Source organism: Heterocephalus glaber, unplaced genomic scaffold (genome assembly GCF_053883595.1).
Source record: "Heterocephalus glaber isolate CG9 unplaced genomic scaffold, H.glaber_assembly_v1.0 deba00001600, whole genome shotgun sequence".
Classification (NCBI taxonomy): domain Eukaryota; kingdom Metazoa; phylum Chordata; class Mammalia; order Rodentia; family Bathyergidae; genus Heterocephalus; species Heterocephalus glaber.
This window is the reverse complement of record NW_028258372.1, coordinates 20,919,516-20,932,138: the sequence shown is the minus strand read 5'-3', so window position 1 is coordinate 20,932,138 and position 12,623 is coordinate 20,919,516. Positions and strand designations below refer to the sequence as shown.

The window sequence follows — 12,623 nt, the reverse complement described above, 5'->3', positions numbered from 1 at the left end:
ACATAGTGAACACCCAAAAAATAATTGTCAAATGATAAATCTTTGTCTAAACTTTGGTAGCATACGTAGGACAATAGTTTTAGTAACTCTTTTCCATTTATATTCTCTCAACTGACAGCATTGCTTCAACCCATACAATGGAGCAAAATAACAGAGGAAGGGGTATTGCCTTCCCCCATTTCCTGGAAACCCCTAGGTAAAGATTTGGATTCAGCTCAATATTAATTAGTTCAGAATTATTGGGGGTGGGCGGTGAAGACAACTGTCATTTATCAATTAAAATTTTGAGGAAGTAAGAAAAAAATTCTTAATATCAAACATATTTGGAGGTAGAGATGTTAGACAAAGTCAGTGGGGGAGAGAAAAATGTTAGAATGAGGGAGGGAAAAAATCAGAAGAAAGGAAGGGACAGAGTTTGCACCATGCTGTAAGTATCCATGGTGCTGGATTTGGGTACCAGGTCTTGCCTTGTAGATAAACCCCAAAGAAAGAAAAGTGATGTAGTGAAGTGGGGAGGGGAGGAGAGAAAGGGTAGGGTGGGGTACGGGGACCAGAAACACGAAAGAAGCTAGAAAGAAACGAGAAGCATCGAGGAGAGACGAGAGGAGAGCAATACACAAGCAGCCTCGGATCTTGCCGGAGCTGCAAGCGTTAAGGGGAGGCGGGGAGTGACGCGGTTTGCGTCTGGAGCGGCTCCTTGGAGTCCACAGCATCCACCGCCGGAGCCTCGCCTTCCTTTCTCCCTCTGCAGACATATCCAGACACAAAAAGAGAGGCAAGCCCTGGACCACCGCGAGGGGCCCGCACCATGACCGAGACCACTAAGACCCACGTTATCCTGCTGGCCTGCGGCAGCTTCAATCCCATCACCAAAGGGCACATTCAGATGTTCGGTGAGTCCTCCCGCCCACCCCGGAGGCTGCTTCCTCTCCTCTCCTTTCCCCGCACCTGTGTTTTCCAGGGCGCCTGAACTGGAAGGCGTGTGCCCCTGCAGAGGGCTGCGCGGGCCGACCCGGCGGGGGCGAGGTCAGCGCTGCCTTCGCGGCTCCCGGGAGTGGACGCAGACTGCGTTTCCAGGCGCCGCTCGCCGGGCCGGTCCCCGCGCAGGGGCCGGGTGGGGGCGGGGCGCGACGGGGCGAGGGGCCTGGAGCCCAGGGCTGGATGGGGTGGGCACAGAGGTGGGGGTTCAGAGAAGCGAGGAGAGGGTGGGGAATAACGTGCTGTTTGTTTAGGATGGACGGAGAGCTCAAAGGAGTTAAATATGTCTGGGAGGCGCAAACACACCCACACGAAACACCACCGACAGGGGCTGGGGCTTCAGGGGATGAACACAGGCGGCCCCGGGGCGAATGCTGGGGGCGGCGGCCGAGCCTGGCCCGCGCGAAGTGGATGTTCGAGTGGGTGGGGAGGGGGCCCAGGGTCCTGAGGTTCGGCCGGGGGACCTGCTGCCTGGGCAGGGGAGGCGGGCGGCCGCGGCGGGAGGCCCGTGCGAGCCGTGCTCAGGGCTCCGGGCCCCAGTTGGCGAGGCTGTGCCCAGGGCGGCGGTGGCCCGGGAAGGCTTGCGGCGCGGGAGTGCGTAAGAGGGTGTGAGCGCGAGTGTGGTGGGGCGGCGGTGCAGCCTCGCGACTTTGTTTCTTAGAGGCTTTGGGGCGGGGGTGGGGGGTGGAGAGAGCGAGCCGGGGCTTCTGGCTGCTGGTTTAAGTCCCGCAGAGCTAGGGGAAGCGATGGCGATCCGGCGCCACTGGTGGAGAAACCACGCGGCTCCACTGCTGATCCAGAGCCACCCAAAGGAGCGGGGGTGGGCGCATTTAGACCCTGAGAGAGAACGCGGAGGGCACGTTAGAAGCAGGAATTACGAAGTTTGAAGTTGGGGGTGTGCTTTTTCCTGGGACTCGGGGAAAGGAGGTGTGGGTGAGAGCGAGTGCGCGGGGAAGGACCAGAGGCCAGACGCGAGGCCCAGACCCCGGCCTCTCTCGGGGCGCTCTCCGGAGCCGGCGGTGCTGAAACGCAGCGAGCGCCAGAGCTGGCCACGGACACACGTGTTTAACCTGAGCCTGGGCATTGCGATAGCTTTCCCAGGGCTGGTTAATGAGAGCCACAGGCCCTCCATAAAGACCAGGCGAGATGGTGTAGGCTAAAACTATTCGTCTCTAAACCTGAAAGATGCCCTGAACTGGGATCGCTTGTTAAAAACCTTGCAAAAAGGATATAGAACAGCTTTGTACAGAGGGCAGAGCTGATGGGCACTTCTGTACTTCGAAGGAAGGGGCCTTAGAAGGAGCCATCCCTTCCTCACTATTTCTTCTGCCTTTAAGTGGTTTATATGGAGCTAAGGCCAGCTTTTCGGTTAAACAGAGACTTTGGTTCCAGCAAAGACCAGAGATCCTTACTTTCACTTTCTTTTGATTCTGGTGTCTTTCTCCCCTCCCCACCTCACGGTGATGTTCTTTACTGCTTTCCCTTGATCAGGCAGGCTTGGGCTCTCCTGGGGAACTCTTTAGCTCTAGGAACTTTGAACGGGCCGTGGTTGCTACTCTTCTCTTGCTGGAGCTAAGGATATGCTTAATTTTGCTTGTTTTAGATCAGAAGAGGAACAGATTTAGGTTGAGAACCAAGGTCTGTATCTTGCAGCTGAAAGAGTTTGGTAGCAGTGATAAAAGATGTTAAGCTAAATGGATGCTAACCTGCTAATTCTCCTGGGGCCTGGAAGCTAAAATATGTGAAAATAAGCACGGGCCTACAGAAGAGTTGAGACATAGAATAGATGGAAGGAGACTTTTGACAGTGCTGATTACTCACTTGATAATAGCACTGAGGATCTAGTGACCTGTCAAAGAAGCCCTTGAGGGTTCCTTAGTTAATTCTAAACCAAAGACCAACAGAAAAAAGATGCAGTGTGCTCACCATGGCTTTAAAGAGCTTATTGCCTAATGAAGGATTTAGCACAGAATCATATGAAAAGCAAGAATAAGAAGACAAAATGTGTATTAAATCGTTTTGCAGAATCTCTGGAATCTGAGCGCTTGGTAAATTTTGTAATTTATTTTTGTAGAGCACTTGCTAGCTAATGATACTTTTTCATATATTTAATGTAATTTATTCCCATGAACAACTTTGTAAGAAAGGTATCGTTACTTCCATTTTACAATGGAGATTGAGAGGCTGATTCTCTTGTGAAGCTACGTGTAAAGAAGGTGACAGTTATCTTGAGCTTCATATTTCTGAACCCTCTTGCAGAGGCCTTTGTAATGTGTGAAAGGTGGAAGGAAATGCTCACCAATTTCCCGAATGCAAGATTCTACAAACACTGCATTTCCTTCAAACATATACTAACAGAGTGGAATAAAATTGGCCATCAAATAAGGGTTCTTATATATGCATTTCCATAAGACCTCTTTCTCATCAACTTATCCATGAATTATTTCCTTCTCTTAAATGGCTTTTTATATTTTCTGACAAAGAACACAGCAATATAAAGGATCTGAAATTTATAATAAAAAATTTTAAACAAGATTGTACAATAAGACTGAAATTAGACAGCTTTAACAGAGCACCTGTATTTTAAAATCCAGCTGCTTTCCAGAGGAAAAAGTAAAAGACTATAAACAGAAAGAGGAAAGTAGCAATTGTATAATTCTCAATATTTATAAAATATTTTAGAATGGACTTTTACTATGAAAGGGGAATTGATATAATTTTGCCTGCTTATTACTATAGAAACAAATGGAGAGGGGTTTTTTTGACAGAGATACTTGACATCTATGTATTCAGTTGTAAAATGTTTTCAGGGAGGAATAAAAGTTTTGTGGTAAACTAAACTATAAACTAATGATGTTGTATTCATGGGTCTTTCTCATCATATAAGAACACAATGTGAAGCTAGAAGTTTTTTTAAAATGTGAGTTCTTAGCTTTTAGAACTTTAAAGAATTATTCTGAATTATAATCTCTGCCATATGGAAATGCAATCTTTGTGTACTTAAAAACTAAGAACTTTCAGTGCTCTATTTGTCAATAAATTCACAACTTGGAAGTCAGATAGCAAGTTTAAATAAAATGTAAGAAAGTACTGATAGATTAGTCTGGCCATAAAAGCTAGAAGAATTTTAGTTTTTTTGATGAGTGCAAAATAACTGGATTTCTCAGTGTTTCTACTTCAAAATATTTTTACTTTGAACAATTGGAAAATTTTTTTAAATTGGATCTTTTGAAAAGAGATATGATCCAATTTTGCTTCACTTCAAGAGTAGTAAGGAGGGTTCTCTACTTGTGTAATTGAAAATGAAACTCCAAGAAAAATGATTTTGGTTGCAATTGATAGAGAACTGTCAGAAATTAACGAAATGTTCATTATGCTTGAAATGTTTATATTAAAAAGTCACTAAGCACAGTGTAGTACTTTACACTTTTGTACTACTATTTCATTTGCTCCTACCTGTGAGATAAAGAGGTTAATATTATCATCCCTTTTACCAATGGCAAGATGTAGGTACAGGTGTAAGGCATTTGGTCAAGGTCATGAATAAATATCAGAAAAGAACCAGTTTTAGGATATCTAGACTCTCATCCATGATGCCATTTCATTATTCCCTTATAATTGCAAGAAAGTTATGGAGATTTAGTAACACCTCTGAAAGGAGGAGTCATCTGAACTTAGCTGTCAACAAAGGGTAATTAGGATCTTACATTTCTTTGTACTTGGCAACATAGGCCACCAATAAAATATATTCAGTGAAGATATTTGTCCCCCTAAGACTGTTTTTTCTCGATACTCTCATATTTTTCATCTAACTGTGTTATCTGAACATTCTTGCTACCACTCCCCAAACCTTCTCCTTTCTCCCTACTCTGTTACTTCAACTAACACCTATTCACCATTAGGTTTTAGCTTCAACAGCACTTTCTCAGTGAACCTCCACTGATTCTTCAAAAATATTTTTTGGTACTGGAAGTTGAACCTAGGCCCTTCTCCCTGAGCAACATCTCTAGCCCCTTCAAAGTATTATTTTTTATTTTGAGACAACATCTTCCTAAGTCACTGAGTTGCCCTCGCTGGGCTCAAACTTGTGATTCTCCTGCCTCAGCCTCCAGAGTGCTACGATTACAGGGGTACACTAGTACCCCTGGCTCTGCTTCCTCAGTTAAGTCTGGCTACCCTGACATTTGGTCCCACATTGCCTTCTAATTCACCATGCCCTAACATTCATTTCATATGTTTTATGATTATTTCCCATGCTACAGCTTAATCTCTAGGACAGGAAAAAATGCTTGGTTTCATCACTGACATATTTCCTTGTATCTAGTACTGGGTAGGCTCACCACAACAGTTATTTAACAAATAGAAAATAAATGAATGTATAGAACCCTGTGTTGGGCAGAGCAATTCACCATGCAGAAGAGTTGAGGTTATGAGATACAGAGTCATGGTACTCTGCTGGAAAAAAAAATCAAGATGATTCAGGAGGAGGAGAGTGAGAAGTAAGGCTAGAGAGGCAGGTGGAAATATTATCAGTTATGAAGGTTTATAAGTCATGTTAAGGAATTTAGATGTTTTAGATATCCCTGAGCATGGTGGTGCATGCCTACAGTTCCAACCTTCTGAAAAGCTGAGGCAGGAGGATCTCAAATTTGAGTCCTTCCTGGGCAATTTAGTGACTTAGTGAAATCTATCTCAAATAAAAGGGAAAAAAGAGCTGAGGATGTAGCTCAGTGTGAAGGTCCTGGGTTCAATCCCCAGTACAAATTTAAAAATTAGACATTCCAATGACAGAGAAGATATTGCATTGTTTTGTAAGTAAGGGAGTAAAATAATCACATCTCAAAATTAAGGTTTAATTGAATTTTGAGCATATCTTGGTGAATGGCAAGAATTTGGTCACTACTTAGGCACATATTTCAGCATACAGAGTTTAAGTCAGAAGATAGTTAACGCGCTCTGGTTGGTGGTATCTGGATGGAGAGTGACTGCATTTGAAAGTTATTTGGGAGGAAAAGAGATCCTTATCTGGCGATTCAGTAGTGAAGCAGTTCAGAGTAATTTGTAGATTTCTATCTGAGGTAGATGAATAGAAAACACCAGAGGAGAAGCAAGCTTGGTTGGTGCAGAAAGTAAAGACTCATTTCCTACTCTAAAGTTTTGGAAATATGCGTTTTAACCAAGCATTAATGCAAAAGAAGAAAATACCTAAATTCAAAGACTCTTTGTATCTGGAGACACAGTTGAGTCTTAGAATAAGAATTCCTAGTGGACTCCTGGACTCCAGTTGAATCATTCAGAGTTCTTTACAAAAAGATACTACGATTCATTAACATTATGAAAAAAAGAGGTTGTTTTTTTTTTTTAGTAAGAAATAGGAGAGAATCGAGATCTTAAAATTGACTCTTTTTAAATGATGAGGCTCTGAAACAGTTGATACAGTTTGCAAAACTCCTCTAAAACTTGCCCATCACTGAGCTGATGGCTGTAACAATATGCTCAAGTACATACATGGGAGTCTATCCAACTCAGCAATAAGTTGAACACTTGGATGATTGATGGTGGTTTCACTGGTTAAAGCTGTGTCTGCTCCTGACACAGGACAAATAGTCTGAAAAATAAGTAAGACACTTTTGTTCAATCAAACAAGTGACTTCACTCACTTTCTTCTGTTGAATTGACTGTAAACCTCATGTAAATATAAGCTAACCGTGAGAGGCAAATCTCCCATTCAGAGTTCATCCTAAACAAAAGGACAGAATATAACTAAGAAGGGTGATATTTCTAACCGTTTTTAAATGAAAAACTATTTTCAGTATCTCTTCTCTTCTTATTGTACTTAATCCTAGTCTACATATCTAAGCTTTTCTGTTCACTGCAATCAGAATTAAGAGGCTTATGGGGTGAGGATATGGCTTATGACCCAGCATGTATGAGTGTGAGGAGGTGGGTTTGATTCACAGCACACACATAGACATACACAGACAGACGGACAAGCAGACACACATATGCACGGACACACATGACTCATTTGCCTTTTAAGAAATGGTGTGAAGCTTCTTAACATAAAGAAACGATAAATGTTTAAGGAGAAGGAAATGCTAATTACGCTGATTTGATTATTACTCATTGTAAGCATGTGTTGAATTATCACACTATACCCCATAAGGATGTACAATTATTATATGTCAAAAAAAGAAATAATTGGAATTCTTATTTAGGGGGAACATCCTTTGAAATGCTATGAATGTCAGAGAAACATTTATATACAAGTTTCCAAAGTTAGAACAATTTAAATGAACAACCTAAAATATGGAGGCAAACTAAAAATCATAACGTACCAACACTCAAGTTTGAACCCCTCTGTTTCTAACATATCCTCAGACATGAGAGGAAATTGTAAAAGTAGATGGATAATATATACATTTTTTGTTTTGTTTTTTTTTAAATGACAGCCAATAGCTGTGAAAGTAGTTTATACATGACTGGAAAAAAGAATGAAAACCATTTTTTATATCCTTTTATTTGTACATTTTAGGTATACAATATAATGACATTCATCATTGGAAATTTGGACCTTTACATAATCTCTTGGTTCTTATCTTTTTCCCCTTCCCCTGCCCTCCCTTCAACCCCTCCATCCCTCCCTATTTACAAAGACTTTGTTTCCATTTTTTCATTTTCTCATATTAATTCCATTCCCTTCTTTCCTTTCCCCTACCCCTCCCACTTCCCCTTCCCCTTTGCCCCTTTTCTTCCTATTTCACATTATCTATTATACCTTTTAGTTCTTATTTACACTTTCAGTTTCTCACACTACAGAAACTATTTGGTATTTACACATGTGTGTCCTATTTATTTCCCTTAAGAGTATCACCTAAATATGCATCCATTTAGCAATAAATGTCTCTAATTTCTCATTTTTATGGCTGAGTAGTACTCCATTTTATAAAAAAAACAACAACACATTTTCTTTATCCAGTCTCCAGTTGATGGACATTTGGGCTGTTTCCAAGTTTTAGCTATTACAAACTGTGCTGCTGTGAACATGGGTGCACATATATCACCATGGTATGATTCTTTTAATTCTTTGGGGAAGATCCCCAGCAGGGGAATAGTGGGGTCAAATGGGACTTCCAGTCCTAGTTCTTTGAGGTATCTCCGTAGTGATTTCCACTGTGGTTGCACCAGTCTACACTCCCGCCAGCAGTGGAGCAGGGTTCCTCTTTCCCCACAGCCCTGCCAGCATTTGTTATTGGTTGATTTCATGATAGCAGCCATTCTTTCTGGGGTGAGGTGGAATCTCAATGTTGTTTTCATTTGCATCTCTCAAATGACTAGTGATGTTGAACATTTTTTCATATGTTTATTTGCCATTTCTACTTCTTTGTCTGAGAAATGTCTGTTCATTTCAGATGCCCGTTTTCAGACTGGGTCTTTAAATTTGGGAGGTCTGATTTTTTTAAGTTCTTTATAGATTCGAGATAGTAGGCCTTTGTCTGAGGGACAGCTGGTGAAAATTTTTTCCCACATTGTGGGTTGTCTCTTCACACTGCTGGTGGTTTCTGTTGCTGTGCAGAAGATTTTTAGTAAGAGATCCCACTTGCTGATTGTTTGTGCTAGTTCATGGGCAACTGAGGTTTTATTCATAAAATCTCGAAAACCAGTTTTGAAAGCTTTTCTTTGAAAAGATGCAAGTCTAAATTTTATAGTATCATTCCCCTCTTGGCCACCAGTATAGTGTTTGCTTTATTATTATTATTGTCGTTGTTGTTATTTTTTGGTGCTAGGGACTAGGTCTAGGGCCTTGCATGTGCTAACCAAACACTACTATTGAACTATATATATCCTCAACCCTTTAACTAACATTTACAATGCTGTAAAATATACATTCTAGTATAGTTCTTCAACTTTAGAGTTTGAAGATAATCCTAAATTGCTAAAAAATACACAAAGAAATGCATTAAATATTTTTTCAATATTATTTTTTTCACAATTCTCAGTGTACACCATTTTGTTTAAACAAAGGCATTCAACATAATGCTGTAGGATTTGATGTTGTAGACTAAGACCTGGGATACAGGAGTTCATTTTCTAGAGAATTACATAGCTATTTATGTATATATTCCATATCTCAACATATGTAAATCCAGCTTCAATTTACAAGGAGAGATGTCTTCCACTGCAGGAGATCTTCCAACTATAAACATTCAATTGCATGGAACACTTTTCCTTTTTGGATACAATTTGGCAGCTAGCCTCAGAAGTATTTTTGCTTAAAAAGATGTGTCAACAGCTTCCATAGTGTGACTAAGGCCAAACTCCTGATATTGGCTCTCTTCCTTTTGTATTTTACAATATCTCCATGATTTATGAAGTCTGCAGCAAAGGCAAATGCTGTAACCACTACCGGCATCATCGTCTTCCTCATTATCATCATAATAATGGAGTCTCCATATTGGAACTTCTTTAAATCCTACTACCGTTAAACTGTTTTCCATTAAATTTATTACATCATTCCCTTTAGTCTTGCATCAGTCTCTTTAGCCAGCCAGGAAAATTCTTATAATCCTGGGGACAAAGGGTAAGAGGAGCAAGACAATAGACCCTAGCTCCTAGAAGTAGTGACAGCTAAATAATACTCATGTTCTGCTCCTTCTCCTGCATCATACTGTTGCCACATGAGTAGCTGTGCTGCTATGTGTGCACTTCATTTAACATTTACTAGACATAGGAGTCTGAAAATAGTTATCTAATGGTTATTTTGTCTAATAACCATTAGATAAAACTAAGAATTCATTGTTTTTCATTTGTTCCAGTTGCTTGGACCAAAAATCTGGGACCGATGCTTAATTCATCTCTCTTTTGTACCCCTATATATGTTAGCAAATGTTTTGGGATTTCTCTATCTTCAAACTATAACTAGGACCAGCCACCTCTCCCCATCAATACCCTGCTACAAGCTGCTGCTATCTTTCATCCAAATTATTGCAATAGCCTCTTAACTGGTCTTCCATTTCTACCCTTAGTCTCAATATTCAATTCATGCCAGGCATGGTGGAGTATGTCAGTAATTCCAGGTATTTGGAAGGCTGTGTCAGGAGGATCACCAGTCCAAGCCCAGCTTGGGAAACAGTGAGATCCCGTTTCAAAATAAAAAGTAAAAAGGGATAGAGATATAACTTAGTGGTGGAACACCCCTGGCTTTGACCCCCAGTACCTCAAAAAACAAACAAAAAATTCAACTCATAATAGCCAGAGTGATCCTTTTAAAAATATTTCAAAATGTAAGCCAGAACTAAGTTAGATCATGTTGCTCCTTTGCTCAGAATCCTCTCATATTTCCCCATTTCATTCCTAATAAAGGTCAAAGTCATCCTAATGTAATGACCTACAGGCTTCCACGGTCTGCCACCTATCCCATACCTCTTCTACCTCACTCTCAGCCACCCAATGATCTTCTAGCTTCAGTCTAAGTCTTTAAGTCCTCTTCTCTCTATCTGGAATGCCTGAGTCTCGATGTTTAATTCATTCTCCTGCTCTCAGTCTTTGCTAGGATGTAAATGGTGCACTTGGCAGGTCCTATTCCATCAACAACATAATTTTATATATATATATATATATATATATATGTACCAGGGATGGAATTCGGGACCTTGCACTTGTGAGGCAGGCGTGGCACCACTGAGCTAAATCCCTGGCCCTTAACAACATAATTTAATTCACACATACTCAGTTCCTCTTATCCTGCTTTACTCATGTCTCTTTCCTTTAGCTTTTACCATCTTTTAACAAAGCGTGTTATTTTCTTATTTGTTATTATTTAATTTCTGTATTCCCAGATAGAAAGTGAGTACCTCAAAGACAGAGATCTTTGTTTACCCTGCTTACAAAAACTTCTGGAACAGTCCTAGACACATCGTGGGTATCCAGTAAATGGTTGTTGAATGAATGAATGAATGAATGAAATGAATGAAGCATTAGAATTACCTATTACTGTGGCCTCAAACCTCTGGCAGACTTTTACGCAAGAAGGGTGGAGCTCAGTGTCCTCTGATCCTTTCAATAAATGTGTTCTGAGTTATGTCTGTGCTCCAGATGCAGTGCTAGGCCTCCAGGATATGACAATTAATAACACACCTTTCTTATCTAAAAGATGATCTAAAATGAACTAAATATAGCAGTTCAGGTGGCAAGGATTAAAAAACAGGTAAGAATTAGGTAAATGGGAGGATGGAAGATGAAGTTGTCACTGTGGAAAATAGTGGACGAGTCACCAGGGCAGGAATCAGTTGGAATCTGAGCATAAAAGTCAGAGCTGACCAGTGGACTGGATGGACAGTGGCATTCTTGGCTGAGAACATCCTAAGAGTGAAGGCCCCCAATAGTTTGGCTCTCCAGGGAGCTGGCTATTCTACTAGAATGCACATGGATGGACAGAGGGGAAAGCAGAAAACAGCTTGGGAGAGGGCATGCTAGAGGCCTCAGACTTTACCCAGAACATTCAGCAAGCCCTTGAAGGGTAATGGGCAGAGGAGGATGTGGCAGACTGTGGGCTTTACCTCAAATATCAAAGTTCCTTCTACTATCAGTTCATTGGAGGTATGCTGTTGAGATATTATCTAAACATTTTAAAATAATTTCTATATTATTCTTGGAAATGAAGAGTGTTTTTATTTTTCTTTCTTTTTTCATGATTTTATTTTCTGAAATAGAACCATTGTATAAACCATTTCTATTGCTGGAATAAATAAGTGACTGTTATTCTGCTAGACAGCTGTCCAAAATGATAATAAAATCCCCCAAAAAACCTAATCACCTGATGAGAAGTAAGTCTCAGCTAGTTGACAACTTACTTCCTATTGTGCTTTAAGTGGATGGCTCTTGTTCAAGTCTTCTCAGATTTGGTGAACTCAGTTCACCCTAGTTCTATCTGCTGTGACTTTATAGCATTTAGATATGCCCCTGCTGTCATTTCCACAGGAAATTGTGGAGCTCTCCCTTTGACATTTCTTTTAGCTCTAATCTTGGATTTGAACAAACATTTCTCTTCTTACTATAAAATTACAGTTTCCCATGACTTTTAAAATTATCATCATATCATCTTAAAGACTTAAATTAAGTGAGATATTGGGCTTTCCAATGTTTTATTGTTCAACATTCTTCCAACCCTTCATCTTGATACCCATAGAAAGGTGGAACATTAAATTTAAACTACATTAATAACTACTCAGACTATTTTTGAAATATGTGCTGATAAATATTTAGCAGCATGTGACTCATCACATGTAATACAAGTTCTTTAAAATAAAGCAATTGTCTTGCAAGCGCAAGGACCCGAGTTCGATCCCTGGTACCAAAAAAATAAATAAATAAAATAAATAAAAAAATAATAAAATAAGGCAATTTTAAAAATGGAGGATGTCATACATTGCAAATTAAAAGTAAGAAACACAATAAAATATTGCACATATAAATTCAAGCCGTAATGTCTTTATTTACCATGGACTAAACTTGCTAAGCACCATTCAAATATTATTTATTCGTTACTCCCCAGGGAATAACAGTTGATAGATAATATGTGATTTTTTCCATGCTGTAAACAATGTTGATAAAAAACAGGTAAAGATTCCAGTTTTTCTTTATAT

General features: G+C 40.3%; 1 protein-coding gene across 2 annotated transcripts in view; it reads left to right on the top strand.

The window, feature by feature from the left end:
- The first annotated feature begins 675 nt into the window (after positions 1 to 675).
- The window catches only part of Nmnat2 (nicotinamide nucleotide adenylyltransferase 2), a 177,843-nt gene continuing 165,895 nt past the window's right edge, over positions 676 to 12,623 (top strand). For both annotated transcript variants that reach the window (XM_087194419.1, XM_004862819.4), the window contains exon 1: positions 676 to 893. In XM_087194419.1, coding sequence (XP_087050545.1) covers positions 809 to 893 — 85 coding nt within the window. In that variant the 5' untranslated portion in view covers positions 676 to 808. The remainder of the gene's footprint in view (positions 894 to 12,623) is intronic.